Source organism: Cnephaeus nilssonii (genome assembly GCF_951640355.1).
Source record: "Cnephaeus nilssonii genome assembly, chromosome: 13".
Taxonomy (NCBI): Eukaryota; Metazoa; Chordata; class Mammalia; order Chiroptera; family Vespertilionidae; genus Cnephaeus; species Cnephaeus nilssonii.
The window spans coordinates 71,763,648-71,783,853 of NC_137084.1; the positions used below are offsets into that span (position 1 = coordinate 71,763,648).

The following is a 20,206-nucleotide window of genomic DNA, read 5'->3' on the forward strand; positions in this document are numbered from 1 at the left end:
TCCGCTGCCAGCCTGGTTGATGCTTAACTGCTCCCCTGCCAGCCTGTTTGCCCCCAACTTCCCTCCTCTGCCAGCCTGGTCACCCCTAACTGCCCTCCCCTGCAGGGTTGATCACCTCCAATTGCCCTCCCTTGCAAGCCTGGTCCCTCTCAACTGCCCTCCCTTGCAGGCCGGGTGCCTCCCAACTGCCCTCCCCTGCTGGCCATCTTGTAGTGGCCATCTTGTGTCCACATGGGGGCAGGATCTTTGACCACATGGGGGCAGCTATATTGTGTGTTGCAGTGATGATCAATCTGTATATTACTCTTTTATTAGATAAGATAGAGGCCTGGTGCACGGGTGGGGGCCAGCTGGTTTGCCCTGAAGGGTGTCCTGGATCAGGGTGGGGTTCTCTTGGGGCGTGGGGTGGCCTGAGCGAGGGGCCTGTGGTGGTTTGCAGGCCGGCCATGCCCCCTGGCAACCTAAGCGGAGGCCCTGGTATCTGGGATTTATTTTCCTTCTACAATTGAAACTTTGTAGCCTGGAGCAGAGCCAAGCCTGCTGTTCCCTCTGGGGCGGCAGCCATCTCTGTGGCAGTTAATTCACCTTCTACAGTTGAAACTTTGTTGCCTTAAGCGGGTGGGCCCGGCCAGGGTGTGCTTTAAAGCTTTGCTTCCCCTGTTGCCGCCGGCAACCCTGGCCTGCTCTCTCAAGCTCCATTCTGTTGCCATTTGTTTGAATTTGTTTACCTTCTATAATTGAAACTTTGTAGCTTGAGTGGAGGCTTAGGCCTGCAACGGCTATGGAAAGCTTGGCTTGCTCTGTTACCTGGGAAACCTTGCTCTCTGTGGCTGTAGCCATCTTGGTTTGGGTTAATTTGCATACTCGCCCTGATTGGCTGGTGGGCGTGGCTTGGCTGGTGGGCGTGGCTTATGTAGCGGAGTGATGGTTAATTTGCATATTACCATTTTATTAGAGAAGATTATATAGGACTAGAGGCCCAGTGCATGATTGAATCATGCACGTGTAGGGTCCCCTTTACGCTTTCGCTTTGGATTGTGGGGGAGCTGGGTGCCTGTCCGCTGGTGAACCAGGCCTTTCAGAAGCCTCCAGCTCGGCGGACAGGCACCCAGCTACCCTGCTTTTGATGGTCCGCGGCGGGACGTGAGCTCGCTGCCCCAGAGACCCCTTCTGTTCCGCAGCACAGCCATGGCGCAGATGCTGAGCTCACGCCGCCATTGGCGACGTGAGCACAGCGTCCTGCTGGCCCAATCAGCTACCCCGGCCACCCCGAGTCCCGCCCCCTGCATCTCCCTCTGGCCCAATCGTGGGCATAGCGGAGTGATGGTAATTTACATATTACCATTTTATTAGGTAGGATGATATAAGGTCTTTGCATCTTAAAATATGGAATTCTGTATATGGAATATTTTAAGATGCAATAAAATATGGAAATGTGTTCACTCTTCGTTTTCTGTGTTATGGTTTAATGGTTTTCTTAATTTATTATGTCTTACTTATTAAGTGTTTTGCTATGATTTTAAAGCTTTTGTTGCTATGTTGAATAGAATATTTCCCCATTTCTATCTCTCGACCTTTACTGCTAATATACAGAAAAGCTATTGAATCTACCTATATTTACCGGTTAATAATGCATTTTTTTCAATAGTTGGAGTTACACATATGTTGATATATATGTGATTTGGTATGTATGTTATTTTGTTGTATTGACAGCAAGCTTCAAAACTTCGTATGTCAAATTTGCTGAAGGTGTTAATATCATAGATATTTTTATGCTTAAAAATGTTGAATTTCGTGCCAAAAAAGAGCATTTGCAGGAAGTTTTAATCCATTACTTTATTTTGAAGAAAAGCGCTGCTGAAAGTTATTGTATACTTCAGGAAGCTTATGGTGAGCATGCTCCATCTCAAGATACTTGTGAATGCTGGTTTAAAAGTGATGATTTTGATGTGAAAGTCAAAGAAAGTTCCAGGTCAACTGAAAAAGTTTGAAGACCAATAATTACAAGTGTTATTGGATGAAGATGCGTGTCAAACTAAAAAACAACTTGCAGTAAGACTAAACGTTGCTCAGCAAACAATTTCCGATCATTTACAAGCAGTGGGAAAGATTTTAAAAGAAGGAAAATGGGTGCCACATCAACTGAGCGAAATACAAATGGAAAACCAAAAAGTCATCAGTAAAATGTTGCTTCAATGGCATGAAAGGAAGTCTTTTTTTAAAAAAACAATATATATTTCTTTATTGATTTCAGAGAGGGAGGGAGAAGGAGAGAGAGAGATAGAAACATCAATGATGAGAGAGAATCATCAATCAGCTGCCTCCTGCATGCCCCCTACTGGGGACCGAGCCCGCAACCCAGGCATGTGCCCTTGGCAGGAATCGAACCTGGGACCCTTCAGTCCGCAGGCTGACGCTCTATCCAAGGAAGTCTTTTTTTGCATGGAATTGTGACTGGCAATGAAAAGTGGATTTATTTTGAGAATCCCAAACGTACAAAATCATGGATTGATCCAGGTCAACCATCAACATTGACTGCAAGGCCAAATCGCTTTGGAAAGAAGACAATGCTCTGCATTTGGTGGGATCAGGAAGGTGTGGTGTACTATGAGCTTGTAAAACCAGGTGAAACCGTTAATGCTGATAGCTACGGAAAACAATAATCAATTTGAACCATGCTTTGATCATAAAATCACCAGAATGGGCCAAAAGACATGGCAAAGTAATTTTGCTTCATGATAACGCATCATCACACACTTCAAAACCAATTAAGGACACGTTAAAAGATCTTGCCTGGGAAGTATTAACCCACCCGCTGTATTCACCAGACCTTGCTCCTTCAGATTACCACTTGTTCTGATTGATGGCACACGCACTTTCTGAGCAGCACTTCAAAACATATGAAGAAGTGGAAAATTGGGTCTCTGAATGGTTTGCCTCAAAACAAGAAAAGTTCTGTTGGGACGGTATCCACAAATTACCTGAAAGATGGGGGAAATGTGTGGCTAGCGATGGACATTACTTTGAATATAGCACTTTTGATGTTTCTCTTGAAATTGCCATGTTTTCTTTGATTACAAAATCCTCATTATTAACCGGTACACCTAGTCATTCTTGGGTGAAAAAAGTATCCCACAGTACTCAGGGCTTGGCTTCATCTCCATTATGCCATGTTTCTCACTATTGAAATTTATATCCTACGTATATTTTAAAGCATACCTTAGCATATCTTCAAAATATACAGACTATAAACTTAAGCATTACAAATATTTTTGTGCCTGAAGCACTTAACTATGCTTTTAATAATACCTATTCCTTTGGGTATTCAAAAATTAATCTTAGATATATTAGAGAGTTTTTCCTATTACTATGCTTAGCAAATTCTTTGTTAGATCAAAACTATTAAAATCCTATCTTTTTGGTATCTGAATATGTATCTGTTATCTTAAGTATCCAATCAAATTTTAAAAACTATGAAGGACAATCAATTGTAGTTCACCTATATTTAGAAATAGGTATATGACATATGCCGTCTTCTTTTTTGGAGCTGGACAGCAATGCCACAAATACAGCCATAGGACGGGAATTCTATAGTAGAAAATCCCTGTTCAACTCTTCATAGATTAAGAGCAAAATTGATGAGGATTTTAATTTTCACTATTATCCTGAAACTACTACTTATTGAACTATAAAGTATTCTGAAACTACAAGGTTTTACCTCACCTCTCCAAGATTCAAATGAGACTATATTGACACATCAGATTCAGAACAGCTTCCTTTAAAATTACAATTTGTTAGTGGAATTTCTTTTTAACCTGTTCCCTTTGTATTTTATATAAATATATAATTATATAATATACTAGAAGCCTGGTGCACGAAATTCGTGCACGGCGGGGGGTTGTCCCTCAGCCCAGCCTGTACCCTCTCCAATCTGGGACTCCTGAAGGGATGTCCGACTGCCCGTTTAAATGGGCAGTCGGACATCCCTTTCACAATCCAGGTCTGCTGGCTCCCAACTGCTTGCCTGCCTGCCTTCCTGATTGCCCCTAACCGCTTCTGCCTGCCAGCCTGATCACCCCCTAACCACTCCGCTGTCAGCCTGGTTGATGCTTAACTGCTCCCCTGCCAGCCTGTTTGCCCCCAACTTCCCTCCTCTGCCAGCCTGGTCACCCCTAACTGCCCTCCCCTGCAGGGTTGATCGCCCCCAACTGCCCTCCCTTGCAGGCCTGGTCCCTCTCAACTGCCCTCCCTTGCAGGCCGAGTGCCTCCAAACTGCCCTCTCCTGCTGGCCATCTTGTGTCCACATGGGGGCAGGTTCTTTGACCACATGGGGGCAGCTATATTGTGTGTTGCAGTGATGATCAATCTGTATATTACTCTTTTATTAGATAGGATAGAGGCCTGGTGCACGGGTGGGGGCCAGCTGGTTTGCCCTGAAGGGTGTCCCAGATAAGGGTGGGGGTTCCCTTGGGGTGTGGGGCGGCCTGAGCGAGGGGCCTGTGGTGGTTTTCAGGCCGGCCATGCCTCCTGGCAACCCAAGGGGAGGCCCTGGTATCTGGAATTTATTTTCCTTCTACAATTGAAACTTTGTAGCCTGGGGCGGCAGCCATTTCTGGGGCGGCAGCCATTTCTGTGGCAGTTAATTCACCTTCTACAATTGAAACTTTGTAGCCTTAAGCGGGTGAGCCCGGCCAGGGTGTGCGGAAAGCTTTGCTTCCCCTGTTGCCGCCAGCAACCCTGGCCTGCTCTCTCAAGCTCCATTCTGCCGCCATTTGTTTGAATTTGTTTACCTTCTATAATTGAAATTTTGTAGCTTGAGTGGAGGCTTAGGCCTGCAACGGCTAGCCATCTTGGATTGGGGTTAATTTGCATACTCTCCCTGATTGGCTGGTGGGCGTGGCTTGGCTGGTGGGCGTGGCTTATGTAGCGGAGTGATGGTTAATTTGCATATTACCATTTTATTAGAGAGGTTAATATTTATTTATTCTTAAATCTCCTCTGGGAGGCAGAGACCAACTTCATACATTTCTTTGTAGATTGGCATAACACTAGAATAATATATATCAAAGGTAGTTGGCAAATGCCTAAAATATTTCTCGACAAATCCTGTATGCTGTCACTTATATGTGGAATCTGAAAACAAACAAACTCAGAAACAGAGAGTCGAGTAGTGGTTATCAAGGGCTGGGTAGCTGGGGGATATTGGGATATGTTGGTCGAAGGGTATAAACTTCTAGTCAGAAGATGAGTAAGTTCTGGGGATCTAAGGCAGGGCACTGTGATTATAGTTAGCAATAATGTATCAGACACTTGCAAGTTAAGAGAGTATATCTTAAATGTTCTCACCACAAAAACGAGATGGTAATTATGTGATGCGAGGAAGGTGTTTGCTAACACAGTGGTGATATCATTTTGCAATATATGAATATCACATTAACACATTGTACACCTTAAAGTCACACAGTGTTATATGTCAATCATATCTTCATAAAGGTGGAAAAAATAATTGTTTCTCTAACAAGATAACCATCTCCTTAAAATATTGAAATCTCTTCACAGGTTGAACTTGAGATATAGTTACATTACTTAGATATTAGATTGATGATGCTTAAGTAATTAATAAGAAATAATTATGAAGTGTCTACATCTCACAGAAGTGAGCTCCTTGGTTGAAGTTTAAGCAACTTGAAGGTACAGCTCTTTCTTTGCTATTTTCCCACGTTAGTGGAGTCTGATGCCCTTGTTGGATGATAAGTATGATCTCTGGACCAAAAAAAGACACTAATTTGCCTCTTTTATTAATAGATCTCCCCAGTTAGCACTGTCTCTTTGGTGCCATATCTCTCTATATTGACTTAGTTTTCAATGAAGTCAGTATTTCCATTTCCAAACACAGGTCAGATTTGTTACAAGTAATTTTAGCCTTCCCATAATGTTATGGATTCAGCTAAAAAAATTAGTATTTCAGTTTCTTTACTTTGCCATCTTGCTCCTCAAACCATTATACTACCCTCACCCCTCCACTAAAATTGCTCTGTCAAAGATCCCCAAAGTTCTGACAAATTCGATTTCCAGTTTTTTTGTTCTTATCTTATTTGATCTTGCTGTGGCATTTGATAACTGTCCCCTGCTTTTCATAAATACTTTCTGTTGACTTCAGTAGTACTTTAACTTTATATCCAGCCAATACTTATTGGCCACATATTAACTGTCACACAGAAAGCCAGGCATTGATGATATTACAATAAGCAAGACATACATTTTTCATCCCATGCAGATGTTTTACTCTTTTGATACTGTGCTTATCACACAAGATTTCATATTAGCCAGACTTCACTTTGAGACAGTATTATGCTACCTATGTTTGTGCAAACTTGGTCAAATTTCTTAACATTTCTCACTGTAAAATGAGGACAATTAAAACTATCTACTTGATAGGAATTTAAAACTATTAAATAAAGTGATCTATGGAAAATTTGGCACGTTGCTTGGGTACTTGTTTTTCCATTTTTACTGGGACAGCCTAGTTCAGTCTGTATAATCTTCTTTTAAGACATTGTAACATTCCTTTGGCTGCTGTCTTTGACTCTGGTCTTGGCAGCTGAGTCCATCTTTTCCATTGCTCATTAATTAACAACTCATTCTCCTCCACCCCAATACCCCACTCTCCCACCCCACCTCCATCCCTGCTCCCCAGCCATTATCCACTTACTACATGCCCTTACCTGACCATGCCAGGCTCTTCCACCTTTCTGGTTAATCCAAATTTCATTATTGTCTACTAAAGGCCCAGTGCATGACTTCGTGCATGGGTGGGGTCCCTCAGCCTGGCTAGCCCGGCAGGGCCGGCCACGGGGAGGGACCACGGGAGGTTAGCTGGCGGGTGGGGGGAGGGGAGGGGAGGGACCGAGGGAGGTTGGCCAGCTGCGGGGAGGGACCATGGGAGGTTGGCAGCAGGCTCTGATTGGGTGACCGGGGCCTGCCTGCTGCGGGGAGGGACCGCAGGAGGTTGACTGGCTGCTGGCTGTGGCAGGTTGGCTGTGGGAGTGCACTAACCACCAGGGGGAAGCTCCTGCATTGAGTGTCTGCCCCCTGGTGGTCAGTGTGCGTCATAGCGACGGGTCATTCCGGTCGTTCGGTTGTAACAGTCTTTTAGGCTTTTATATATATAGATCTGCATGTTCCTTTCTTGATGGCCTTTGAACAACCACTTTTTCTTCAAGTTTCCCCTCAAACATTATCTCCCTGAGGAAAGAGTCAGATACTCTTTTTATTTAAACTCCTTACTGGAAGACATGTTTTTTATTGACGAGAGAGAGAGAGAGAGAGAGAGAGAGAGAGAGAGAGAGGCAGGCATTGATGTGAGAGAGAAACATCTATCAGTTGCCACCCATAAATGCCCTGTGACTAGGGATTGAACCCGCAACCTGGGTATGTGCCTTGATGGATTGAACCTGCCATCTTTCTGTGTACGGGATGATGCTCCAAACAACTGAACAACACTGGCCAGGGCCAGACATTCTTTTTGATATCACTCCATAGGTACTCAAGTATGACACTGCTATAGCCCACTCACACTGTAATTTAATTATCTGTAGGGGCCCATGTGAGAAAAGAATGCACATAATATCTTGGTATCCTTAGATGTGGCACAACTGTAGCTTTAAAGACTTGATTTTAGTTATTCAACAAATACTTGGATGAATGTTTAGTTTCTATGAATGAAGTCTTAGTCTCCATCTGCCAGGCATTATGCTGGTGACAGGTATGCAGACATCAATGGGATAAGGTCCTTGACCTCAAAAAGTGTGCAGTGGGAAGTCAGATGGATAGCAGATGAGGGACAAATTTTCATGTCATGAATGAACAGACTGTTTCATTTACAGTTGAAGGATATCAGAAGTTAGGCTATTCATTTTTTTTAAAGAGGTAGATTAACAGTAACTTAAAATTCTGACTTCTAACTTGTTAATAAAAGCAGTTTTGTTATAAGTTTGCCTCTTGAGGAAGTGTTTTCTTACAGACCTAAATGTCAAGCTGTCATAGTGTCTTGTGAAAGGGGAGGTGAGCACTGTCTATATGTTTCCAGTGACTTACTGTAAGTAGGGGTTTACATCAGTCGTAGGTGGAACCTTGGGAGTGAGACCTGCACTGGTTGTCTGAGCTGAACTACTTTCTCTGTACTTTCTACAGTTTGAGATAAAATGGAAGTCTTGGCTACCAGTTCATAACATCTATGCAAAAGTTGAAGGATTTTCCCCTAGTTTTAATTTTTCAAATTCTAAGAATTTTTCCTTTTCTGATCTTGTACAGTTTAATAATTGTAAGAACAAAAAAATTATTAGTTAACTGAATATTGTGGTTTATATAGAATTACCATGTATAGCATTTGAGTGTAATATTAAAAATAATTCAGTTTTTCTTTACCGATACAAGTCACTTTTACATTCTAGTAGGCCTTGGTGTTATTTGAGAACTAGCAATTCTTGTACCTTAAAGTCTAGAAATGCTTTTTAAGGCAGCAGGATTTTTAATTGAGAGTGCTGGATTCACAGTGTAATTTTTGTTGCCTCAATCAATTAGGTGGGTTGATTTATTATTTTTTTGGAAGATTTTTTGGGATTTTGTTATTGGAAGTAAAACGTAAGCACATAAACTTATTGTATTATATTTGTACCTGTGTTCTTTACTTAGTAACTGTGAGGGCATTTTTAATGTTATGAAAAATGCAAGTTAGAAGAAATTATATTTTTCTTTTCTGTGTATTCAGACCCTAAGCCCTTAAGATACAACTCTTCAAAACGTAGAAGCAATCCATGGACTATTTCCTGTGGCACATGGAATTTTGTAATTCAGCAAATATAGTCAGGTTGTAAGAACTTTTATTTATTCTGAGTTTAGTTTTTTTTAAAATTTATTTTATTGTTATTTTATTGAAGATTTCCCCCTTTCTCTCCCTTTTGTTCCCCTCTACCCTTCCCCCACCTCATTCCAGGCCTTTCCTTGTCTAGTGTCTGTGTCTATGGGCTATGACTAATTTATACTTCTAAATCTCTTCTCCTTTTTCAACCATCCACCCCAACACCTCTCCTATATGTCAGCCATCAAAATGTTCTCTATATCTATGAGTCTGTTTCTGTTCTGCTTGTTTGCTTATTATTTGATTTTTAGATTCGTATGTATTTATTGCCTTTTTATTCTTCTTATTCTTTTTAAAAAATTATTTTTAAAGTATATTTTTATTGATTTCAGAGAGGAAGGGAGAGGGAGAGAGAGATAGAAACATCAATGATGAGAAAGCATCATTGATTGGCTGCCTCCTGCATCCCCCCTACTGGGGATCAAGCCCACAACCCACGCATGTACCCTGACCAGGAATTGAACCGTGACCTTCTGGTTCATAGGTCAATGCTCAATCACTGAGCCATGCCAGCTGGGCTATTCTTCTTATTCTTGATCTTATTTTTTTCTTCTTCTTCTTCTTAAAGAACACTATTTAATATTTCATGCAATACTGGTTTGGTGGTGATGAACTCTTAACTTTTTCTTGTCTTGGACGTTCTATATCTGACCTTCAGTTCTAAATGATAGCTTTGCTGAGTAGAATAATCTTAGTTGTAGGCCTGTGCTTTTCATCACTTTGAATATTTCTTGCCACTCTCTTCTGGCCTGCAAAATTTCTGTTGAGAAATCAACTGACAGTCATATGGTGCTCCTTTGTAGGTAACTAATTGCTTTACTCTTACCGCTTTTAAGATTCTCTCTTTGTCTTTAACCTTTGGCATTTTAATTATGATGTATTTTGGTGTAGGACTCTTTGGGTTTGTCTTGTTTGGGATTCTCTGTGATTTCTGGACTTGTATGTCTATTTCTTTCACCAGGTAATGGAAGTTTTCTGTCATTGGTTTTTCAAATGGGTGTTCAGTTTCTTGCTCTTTCTTCTCCTTCTGACATTTCCATGATGCGAATGTTGGTTCACTTGAAGTTGACCCAGAGGCTCCTTACATTATCTTTATATTTTTGGGTTCTTTTTGCTATTCTGATTGGGTGTTTCCTGTCTCCTTATATTCCAAAGTTTTGATTTGATTCTCAATGTACTGTACTGTTAGATCCCTGTAAATTATTCTTTATTTCAGTTAGTGTATTCTTCATTTCTGACTGGTCCTTTATATGTTGTTGGTATTTTAAGTTCCTTGAAGTTCTCAGTAAGTTCCTTGAGCATCCGTATAACCATTGTTTTAAACTCTGTATCTGGTAGTTTTCTTGCTTCCATTTCATGTATTTCTTTTTCTAGAGATTTCTTATATCCTCTTATTTTTGACATGTTTCTTTGTCTCTGCATTTGGCTGTTTCCCTGTGTTTGCTTCTATGTATTAGGTAGCTCTTCTATATCTCCTGGACTTGGTAGAGTGGCCTTGTGTAGTAGGTGTCTTATAGGGCCCAGTGGCTCAACCTCCTCCGTCACCTAGTTGGGCACTCCAGGTACTCTTCTTTGTGAGCTGTGTGCACTGTCCTATTGTAGTTGACGCCTGTTTGATATTGGCATCAGTGGGAGGGATGATTGTGGGGATTGGCTGAGACTACAGCAGAAGAGCTGCTGTGCAGGAGCTGATCTTATGGAGCAGGACTTGCTTCGGTGGGGCTTTGGTGTTCACTGAGTTTGCCCCTTGAGTGTGTCACTAGTGGAGGTTGTGGCCACCAGGTGCCTTGATTCTGGAGCCTTCCTTTTCCCTGCCCAGGGCTACCAGCATAAGGTACAAAGCAATATGCAGATGGCTGCTACTTATATTGGGTATGGAGGTTCCCAGGAGAGGCCAAGCTATGAATCAAGGTGGACTGCCACTAGTGCTGGGGCTAGAGCATGCTAAGACCAGATGCTGCTTGTTTGAGAGATTTTAGAAAAGTACAAAGCATGAGACAAGAGAGACCAGTTGTATAGAAGAGCTACTGGAAATGGCTTGGATGAGCCTGCAAGTAGGGAGGAGTGGGGTCTCAGGAAATCACCCAGGTGGGGCAAAAGTGTCAGTCAGGTTGATTGATATTCAGATATAGTGCCCTACCTGCCAGCACTGTGGTAGGGATGGCTCTGCAAAGAAACAATGGCCTCTGCCAGCACTTCTCTCTGGGAGAAAGCTTCCTCTCCAGCTCTCACCCTGATTTCAAGCAAGTTAGTTCTTCCCCAAATATACCAGGTTCCTTTCAAGCTGTTGCCCCAGCACTGGAGATCAGACAGAGTATGTCTGAGTAAGGTCCTTTAAGAGGGAGCTGCCTGAGGCCTGCAGCCTCTGTGTCACTCAACCACAATCCCTGCTGGTTTTTACAGCCAGAAGTAGTGGGGACGTCTCTTCCCTGTACTGGACCCCTTGGCTGGTTAGCTTGGTGTGGGGCTGTGACCCCTCACTCCTTAGGGAAACCCCACAGCCATGATATCCCTCTCAATTTAAACTACTACATGTGGGTGTGGGAACAACTGGTTCGAGATTCCCCCCTGTGTCTCTGCCCCTTCTAACAGTCTTAATGTGCTTCTTTTTTAATTCCCCAGTTGTAGGGCTTCCATTCAGCTAAATTTCAGGTAGTTCTGAATGATAGTTGTTCTGTATATTTTAGTTGTAATTTTGATGTGGTTGTGGGAAGTGGTGATTACTGTGTTTAACTACACTGCCATCTTGACCAGAACTCGTGATTTTCTTTTTAATTTTTAAAAATTGATTTGAGAGAGAGAAAGAGAGAGAGAGAGAGATATGTGAGAGGGAAACAAACATAGATTGGCTACCTCCTGCATGCACCCCGACCAGGGACTGAACCTGCAACCTGGGTATGTGCCCTGACCTGGAATAGAACGGCGATATTCAACCACTGAACCACACTGGCTGGGCCATAATTAAAATTTTTAATAGTGACAAAGAACATTATTGTTGAAGGGACATAAATTTAATTGGTATTAGAATTTTTAGTGATGGTGATGTAAAGATTTGGCATAGGAAGAAGTTTTAGTGAAGGAATTTTCAGGCAGATAGTAATCAAATCAGGAGAGTGTGGTTTTATAAGCCAATAGAGAAGGGAGATTTATGAGGAAGAGATGATCAGTAGAATAAAATTAAAGGAAAAACAACAAGGTTAAATAAGAAAGGACAAAACAGTATGTACTAGTTTAAGTAATTATAAAGGCAGTTTCAATGGAGCAGTTGGATCAGGAGCCAAACTCATCTGTCTTGTTTTCTCCCACACTGGCAAACTGGACAGATAAATATTATTCTTATCAATTTTGGCTGGTATTATTGTTGGTGAATGCAACATATGTTGAAGGGCAATCTTGTAAAGTGACAATATTACATGAGTGGTGACTGATGTTTTTATTTTAATAGGTGACTTTCTCAGCTAGCTTTGAATATCAATTCTATGAAACTAAAATTAATGTGAAATGCTTCTTAATAAAGGAACTCTTTTTCACTTAGATTTTTTACTTCTTTTAATTTCATATTTATTGTAAGAACTTCTTTGTAAAACTGGCCACTTAGCTTGTCTACCACAGTTTTAGACTCTATAGAAAGCTCTCAAAAAATATTTGATGTTTTTTTTTTACTCTATTTGTTAACTGTGTTATTCCCTCACTCCTTAAAACATAGTAGGTGGGGACAAAAAAACAAGCCATAGACAACCCATTCTGCTCTGCACTCTAGCAGGGCACTACTAAAGTCCTGCCTAATTTCCAGGACCTTTTTATACAATGGAGTAGACTAGGCAAGGGGATATTAATACACTAGAGGACCAGTGCATGAAGTTCATGCACAGGTGGGGTCCCTAGGCCTGGCTGGTGATCAGGGCCGATTGGGGCCTTCTGGCTGCCGGCTGGGGCCTTCCTTCTGGTTGTCGGTCGGGATCTTCCCTCCCGCAGCCCCTCCCCCTGACCAGCCCTGCCTTCCTGCCAGCAACCTGCTGCTGGCCGGGCTTTCCTTCCAGCCTCAAGCTGCCAGTCTGGGCCTTCCTGCTGGCTGCTGGCTGGGGCCTGCTGGATGGGGAGAGGGATCGTGGCAGGTTGGCTGGCTGCAGGAGGTTGGCTGTGGGAGTGCATTGACCACAAGGGGACAGCTCTTACATTGAGCATCTGCCCCCCTGGTGGTCAGTGTGCATCATAGCAACCAGTCCTTCTGGTTGTTCTGGTCTTTCCGGTGTTCTGGTCATGTAGGCTTTTATATAGTACTAGAGGCCTGATGCGTGAAGATTCGTGCAAGAATGGGCCTTCCTTCCCTTGGCTGCCGGCACCGCCTTCGCTCTGGCCAGAGCCGCCTTTCCGCCTTCCCACGCTGCCCAGAGGCCCAGAGCGGCTGGGGTGGTGCAGAACACCTGCGTTGTCGCCATGGTGATGACGCAAGCATCCCGCCCCGCCCCCGGCTGCTCAGCGCCTATGTATGCAAATTAAGCTGCCATCTTTGTTGGGTTAAGTTGCATACTCACTCCTGATTGGCTGGTGGGCCTTGCAAAGGTACAGTCAATTAGCATGTTACTCTTTTATTAGTGTAGACTAGGAGCCCAGCGTGCGATTCGAAATCGTGTGGCGCCACCCACCCTCGAGTCGCCAGTCCGGCCCTGCCTCCCTCCCCAGGCCCCGCAGCAGCCACAGCCACTGCCGGTTGGGCCCTGCCTCGCTCTCCGGGCCACACAACAGCTGTGGCCACTGCCAGTCTGGCCCTGCCTCCCTCCCCAGGCCCCGCAGCAGCCACAGCCACTGCTGGTTGGGCCCTGCCTCACTCTCCGGGCCACGCAACAGCTGTGGCCACTGCCGGTCTGGCCCTGCCTCCTTCTCAGGCCCTTGAAGCAGCCACGACCACTGCTGATCAGGCCCTCCCCCAGCACAGGCGCGGAGGCCCATGCCGCCCTACCCCTGATGCTGCGCACACAACCTCCTCCTGTCCGGTTGACCCGATACAGTGTCCCAGTTAGTTAACATATTTCTCTATTATTTATATAGATATAGATAAACTACATGTATTGATTTTAGCTGTTGGGAAGGGGAAAAATCCTCTATGCTTCTAGGTTCTTCTGGCTGGTCGAAGAATTAAATTGGTATGAGACAGATTTACAGAAGAAGAACAAATTTAATTACGTATGTACTGGGGCTCCATAGGAACATGGGGCCCACAGGTGGTCAGCAACTGGGGCATATAAGCTATTATGAACTAAGAAGAGGGGTAGGAGTCTGCTACTTCAGAGGGGAGGAAGGCAGTTCCCATGGAGACGGATAAACATCTGTTTACTGGGCCATGAGTAGACAATGGGATACAGAGAGGACTTTGGTCTCTAAGCCCTATCACACCTAACATATTCTTTGTAATATCTCTGGTGAAAGCTCTTTCAAGACTAGGCTGTTTATCTAAATTCTCTTAGGCAATTAAGGGGGAGGTAAAAAGCCCTTCCTGAGTCTTTTGTTTCTTAAAAAGAATCAGCCCAAAATAAACTCATGACAAACATATTTTGGGGTGCTAAATTCTTGTTTCCCAACACAGCCAAAGTCAAAGGAGAAGCCATAGAGTGAGTCTAATAGAAGCTTTCTTCTTGTAAAAAAACTATTTTTATTGATTTTTAGATACAGAGAAAGGGAGAGGGAGAGAGAAAGAGAAACATCAATGTGAGTGCAACATCGATTTGCTACCTTCTGCCCTCCCCCTACCGGGGATCGAGCCCACCACGGGGCCATCTGGCCCAACTAGGAATTGAACCAGCAACCTTTTGATGCACAAGGCCCAACCAACTGAGCCACACTGGCTAGGGCAAAGCTTTCTTTAGCATACAGATTCAACTCTTTTATATGTACTCCTCTTTGGACCATAAATTCCCTCCTTATTTTTCCTCAGATCATCCTGAAGGGTGAATCTACTTGATCACATGTGCCTGTTTCTAATTCCTACATAATACATTTGTGTGTGTATGTGCATATGAATTTTTTATTATAATTGCATTACTATAAGGTAGAGTTCTTTTTGCCATAGCATCTAGGAATAAATATGGACTTAGAAAACTTAACAAAGACCTTTAACTCTATCTGCTCAGATTCCTACTCCACTCTTGGCTGTTCTTACCTTTGTTACAGGTGAAAGAATGCAAACCATTCCACAGTTCTGCCATTTTAAATTTCTTGTTTTTGTCTCTCCCTGGGGACCTCTAGGACGTCCCCTGAGATGGCTAACTTAAGTCGTCTGTTTTCCCTAGATAACCTGACACATTTCCTCATATACCCACAGGTGCCCTTTCTGGTTGATATTTACCACTTAACAGATGAATTTTGATACGTAAGATGGCATATTGGATGGACATAATATAGAGACAATCTCGTAGTTATCCCCATAAAGATCCTTTAACAATGAGGGAAATCATTAAGGAAAAGGCATTATTTTGTGCTCATTACAGCAAATGGTGTTGAAAAGAAAAGGGTGTTGAAAAGAAAAGTTAGATTAGCAGCAAAATTAAAAAGTTATTGCTCCATGTGTTGGGGGAGGGAGAAATGGATAGGTGAAACAGAGAGAATTTTTAAGGTAGTGAAACTACTCTGGATGAGACTTTAATGGTGGACACATGTCATTACACATTTGTCATAACCCAAGGAATACAATACCAAGAGAGACCCCTAATGTAAACTCTGGACTTTGGGTGATAATGTTATGTCAGTGTAGGTTCATTGATTGTAATGAATGTACTGCTGCAGTGCACTATGTTGATAGTGGCGGGGGGCTTGTGTGTAGAGGGGGTGAGGGGTGTATAGAAAATATCTTTACGTTCTGCTCAATTTTGCTTTGGATTTAAAACTACTCTAAAAAATAAAGTATTTTTAAAAAACAAACAAAATAGTTTATGCTCATTAACATTTTAGAACCATCCAGAAGATGAAGTGTACTTTCTCTGACTCAAGATGAATGAGTTAACTTACTTGGGAGATTTGTGTACCTCTCATGTTTCACTCCCTAGCTATGTCATTTGATAAGTATTTAAAAGCTTTAAATTTAGTTGTTTATATTATCCTTCACTAACATTTGTTTCCCATTTACCTCTAGGATTGAAGTTCGAGGAAATTCAAGAAAGATTTGGTGAGGAGTTCTTTAATATATGCTTTGATGAGAACGAGAGAGTCCTTCGAGCGGTAGGTGGCACGTTGCAGGACTTTTTTAATGGCTTCGATGCTTTGTTGGAACACATTAGAACTTCTTTTGGAAAACAGGCCACTCTGGAGTCACCATCATTCCTATGCAAAGAGCTCCCTGAAGGTACTCTCATGCTCCACTACTTCCACCCTCACCAGATTGTGGGCTTTGCGATGCTGGGGATGATTAAGGCCGCAGGAAAGAAGATCTACCAGCTGGATGTGGAAGTGGAACAGGTTGCAAATGAGTTATGCTCTGATGGCTCAAACCCAGGCAACTGCAGCTGCCTCACTTTTCTTATCAAAGAATGTGAAAGCACCAATATCTCGAAGAACCTTGCACAGGGAACCTCCCAAGTTCCCGAGGACCTCAGAATTAGCATCAACACCTTCTGCAGAGCCTTTCCTTTCCACTTGATGTTTGACCCCCACATGTCAGTCCTTCAGCTGGGGGAAGGCCTGAGGAAGCAGCTTCGATGTGACACTCACAAAGTGCTCAGTTTTGAGGACTGCTTCGAGATCGTTTCTCCGAAGGTTACTGCCACCTTCGAAAGGGTCCTGCTGCGACTGTCCACCCCATTTGTGATTAGGACCAAGCCTGAGGCCTCTGGCACGGAAAATAAAGACAAGGTAAGTGGCCATGGACTTGAGATGGGTGATGGGGACTAGAAGAGTGCGTAATTATTTCAGTAAATTACATGCCGGCTGTACTTGTAATTATTTAGGCAAGAGAGCTTAAAGTGCCATTTAGAAAATTACTGGTCCCTGGATGTATGTAATAAGATTTGGCCCTATTCCCAGCCATTTTGCATAGTGTTTGCCTCTTCCATTAATTTATTTCAGCATATAAAAATAAGACATTTATTAATATGAGCCATAGTAATTATAAAAATGATAGGGTTCATTCAAAATCTGGTATTGTAGACCCATGAATATTTCCACTGATTGAAGACAAATTATGAGAGAAAAGGTAACCCTGGTTTCAGCATGGTGGGTCTTGCTTGCCTTATCCTTAAATAAATATAGGTCAGGAATTAGCTACACTTTGAATATGTTCTGTTCTAAATTTCATAATCTCGGTACATCTGTTTTACATTCTAGTTTTGTCTTAACATGTAGAATTTTTCTAAAAGTTGGAAATGAAGCAACTATCTCAGAGTTTCAATTAAATTTTAATGTTGAAATAAAAGACTCATTTCCTTGGAACAGTGGACCCAGGAATGTTTATTGTAAATTTTTTGAAACCCTTTTGGAAACATCTGGAATATAAATTATAAATAAATATGAAAGGATAACAGAAGTATATCTTAAGTAGTTGAGTTTAGACAAATATATTCCCTCAGGTAAATATTTTTTTTTTTTTAGAAAAAAGTCAACATTAAAATAAATAATAAAATAAACATTAAAATAAATAATAAATAATAAAGAAAAATCAGCTATGACTATTTTAAATTTGGTAATATACTTTCAGTAATTAAAAGGAAAACTAATGCTAATCATCAGAATAGACATTTGAATGTACACTTAGTTTTCAATAGAGATTATTTTCAATATTTTGTATCAAGGTAAATAAAGATGCGTTAGGCTTGCTTCCAAGCATTTTGGAAAAGCTGTTGGCTTTCAGAAATGAATTGGTTGCTCTGGGCCAAAAGAAGAGTTGCAGAAACAATTAAAAACCCAGTGAATGAATAATCTACACATATTCTAGAGTGCCTGCAATAAAAAAAGGCAGAGTCAGGTATTTTTGAGGATTTTAATCAACGTTAGTTTTATAATTGATTCATTTTTATAATTTTGAAAATCAATGGAAAAATTTTAAACAAAATATCAGAGAAAGATGGAAGGATGCACATCCATTTAGTATAACTGAATCAGGTGATGTAGGAAAAATCATCCAGTTGTATTTTCATCATATAAGTTCAGAGACTAGAAAACATCTAAGGAGAGCCTGAAGATTCCATTTTAGTACATTTTTGGATATTTTAGTCTGAATGAACTATATTATTCATATTTGATTACACATGATGTTTTAAATAATATTTTTCACATGTGCAATATATATATATTCAATAATTGCTATCCATTTTGAATCTCTTTAGATTGGAAGACAGTTGTTAAATGTGTATTTTTGTCCCTATTTGTAGTTGCGTTAAAACCGGAATTATTGTAGCTTTTGTACCATAGGGAATATTAAAGCTGTTGCTTCTGTCTTAAAGAAGTACAATATTTGGCTAGGAGGATTTGTAGCATATTTGGTCTTTAGAATGGAAGTTAATATTTTTGAAATGTGCCTACAGTAGAATGTATTATTAGCAATGTTAATTGCTTTATATTTTTTGGTAGACTTGAGAAAAATGAACTCAATTTAAAGTTACTGCTTCAGATTCCCCCCCGCCATTCATAATTCATCTGGCTGGTATTTCTATTTAATTTGTATACCAGGGTAAGAAATAGACATAGTGAAATGATGACTCAAATGTCAAGGCCCCCTGCCAGTTCCAATAATAAGGGACTGTGCTTATTGAGAAGATGCAATTATAATTTAAACATGTTAGTGGCGGTTTAAAAATAAAGCGATAGGCAGGATTTTCAGTTAGAATAAGAATAACAGTCTGGCTATCCTACCTTTGCATTTCTGCTTCTTACCTGGGTTTACCAGGATGGATCATTTGTGAGGCTATCGTTGGCCCAAACGGAAACCATAGTTAATAAAGTTGTGACATGGAGTCTGAACTAGATAGATAGCATTTTTAAATTATTATGTTGCCAAATTCCAAATTTGTAGTTACTTAAAACATGGAAAGAAGGAAGAAAAACCAGGGTTAAAAATTATGGTTCTGTTGATAAATTTGACCTTGATTCATTATTTCCCCCATAATAGTTCCATGTTGTCTCGTGTTTCTAATTCTTTAGTGGGCTTTGATAAGAAAGTGCTTTTAAAAAATAATTTAGGATTTATTTCTTTCTCTAACAGTGAAGGCTTTCATAGTAATTTGAATATTTTGACTATTCATTTTAATACCTATGAGCCACCACCCCTGTTGTCAAAAAACAACAACAAAACAAACCTACAAAAACATGAAGCCAAATGGCAGTAAATTATTTGCAAATTGAACTATAGTGCTTTAGCTAAACCATGATCTTTGTCATTTTGTGTTGTTAGTCAGTGGTTAATTGCATGGCGAGGGGTGGAGCGTGCTTGTGAGCAATTTGATGAGATACTGATGAAACAGAAAATCAGCATTGTAGTTTTAAAGAGTTATAAAGACATAAGGATTGTTTACCAAGAATGTCACCGACAGGCAACTGATGGCAGTAATTGTGGCCAGGTTTTAATTAAACAGAATTTTGAGGTAAAATGAACTTTTCCAGATGGCTTGTAAAAGCTCTGATTTCCATTTTATTTTGGTTCCCTCTACATCTTCTCTAAGTGATCATCCATGCTTCACATATTCTTCTTTCTCAATTTTATTGTTTCCCATATGGCATTCCTATGTTTTTGTTTTTCTTTAAGCTCAACTTCCTTTTTTCATCATCTTCTCTTATCAGATGTCAGGCATTAAATATGAATTAGTTGGTTAATTGTTTTATTATTTAAAAATTTCTTGTTGCTAAGTTTCACCCGAGGATATTTTTTCCATTGATTTTTAGAGAGAGAAGAAGGCGAGAGGAAGAGAAAGAAAAGAAACATTAATGTGAGATAAACGCATCAATTGGTTTCCTCCTGAACCTGCATGATTAGGGCCTGGGTCCAACCTGCAACCCAAGTATGTGCCTTTGACCAGGAATTGAACCACTGGTCCTTCAGTGTGTAGGCCCACACTCTAACCACTGAGAGAAACCAGCCAGGGAAGTTCATTATTTTAAAAAACAGATTCAGCATTGGGAATTAAGACTGAATTGGGAATCCATGTTATTGTGCTGTCTATCTTTCAGGTCATTCTAATCTATTATTGTTCTTAGAATTTGGAAGTTTATCCCATAGGTCTATTGAGGCATTGTGGTAGTTTAAGAAGAAATTTTTTGCAGTCCAATATGCAGTTTAGGTATTAACATTCGGTCACATAAACTAAC

General features: G+C 41.2%; 1 protein-coding gene across 1 annotated transcript in view; it reads left to right on the plus strand.

The window, feature by feature from the left end:
* GUCY1A2 (guanylate cyclase 1 soluble subunit alpha 2) overlaps window positions 1-20,206 on the plus strand; it is a 311,442-nt gene that overhangs the window by 71,516 nt on the left and 219,720 nt on the right. Inside the window, exon 4 of the mRNA XM_079787360.1 lies at window positions 16,047-16,762. Within this exon, the coding sequence (XP_079643486.1) occupies window positions 16,047-16,762 (716 nt within the window). The remainder of the gene's footprint in view (window positions 1-16,046; window positions 16,763-20,206) is intronic.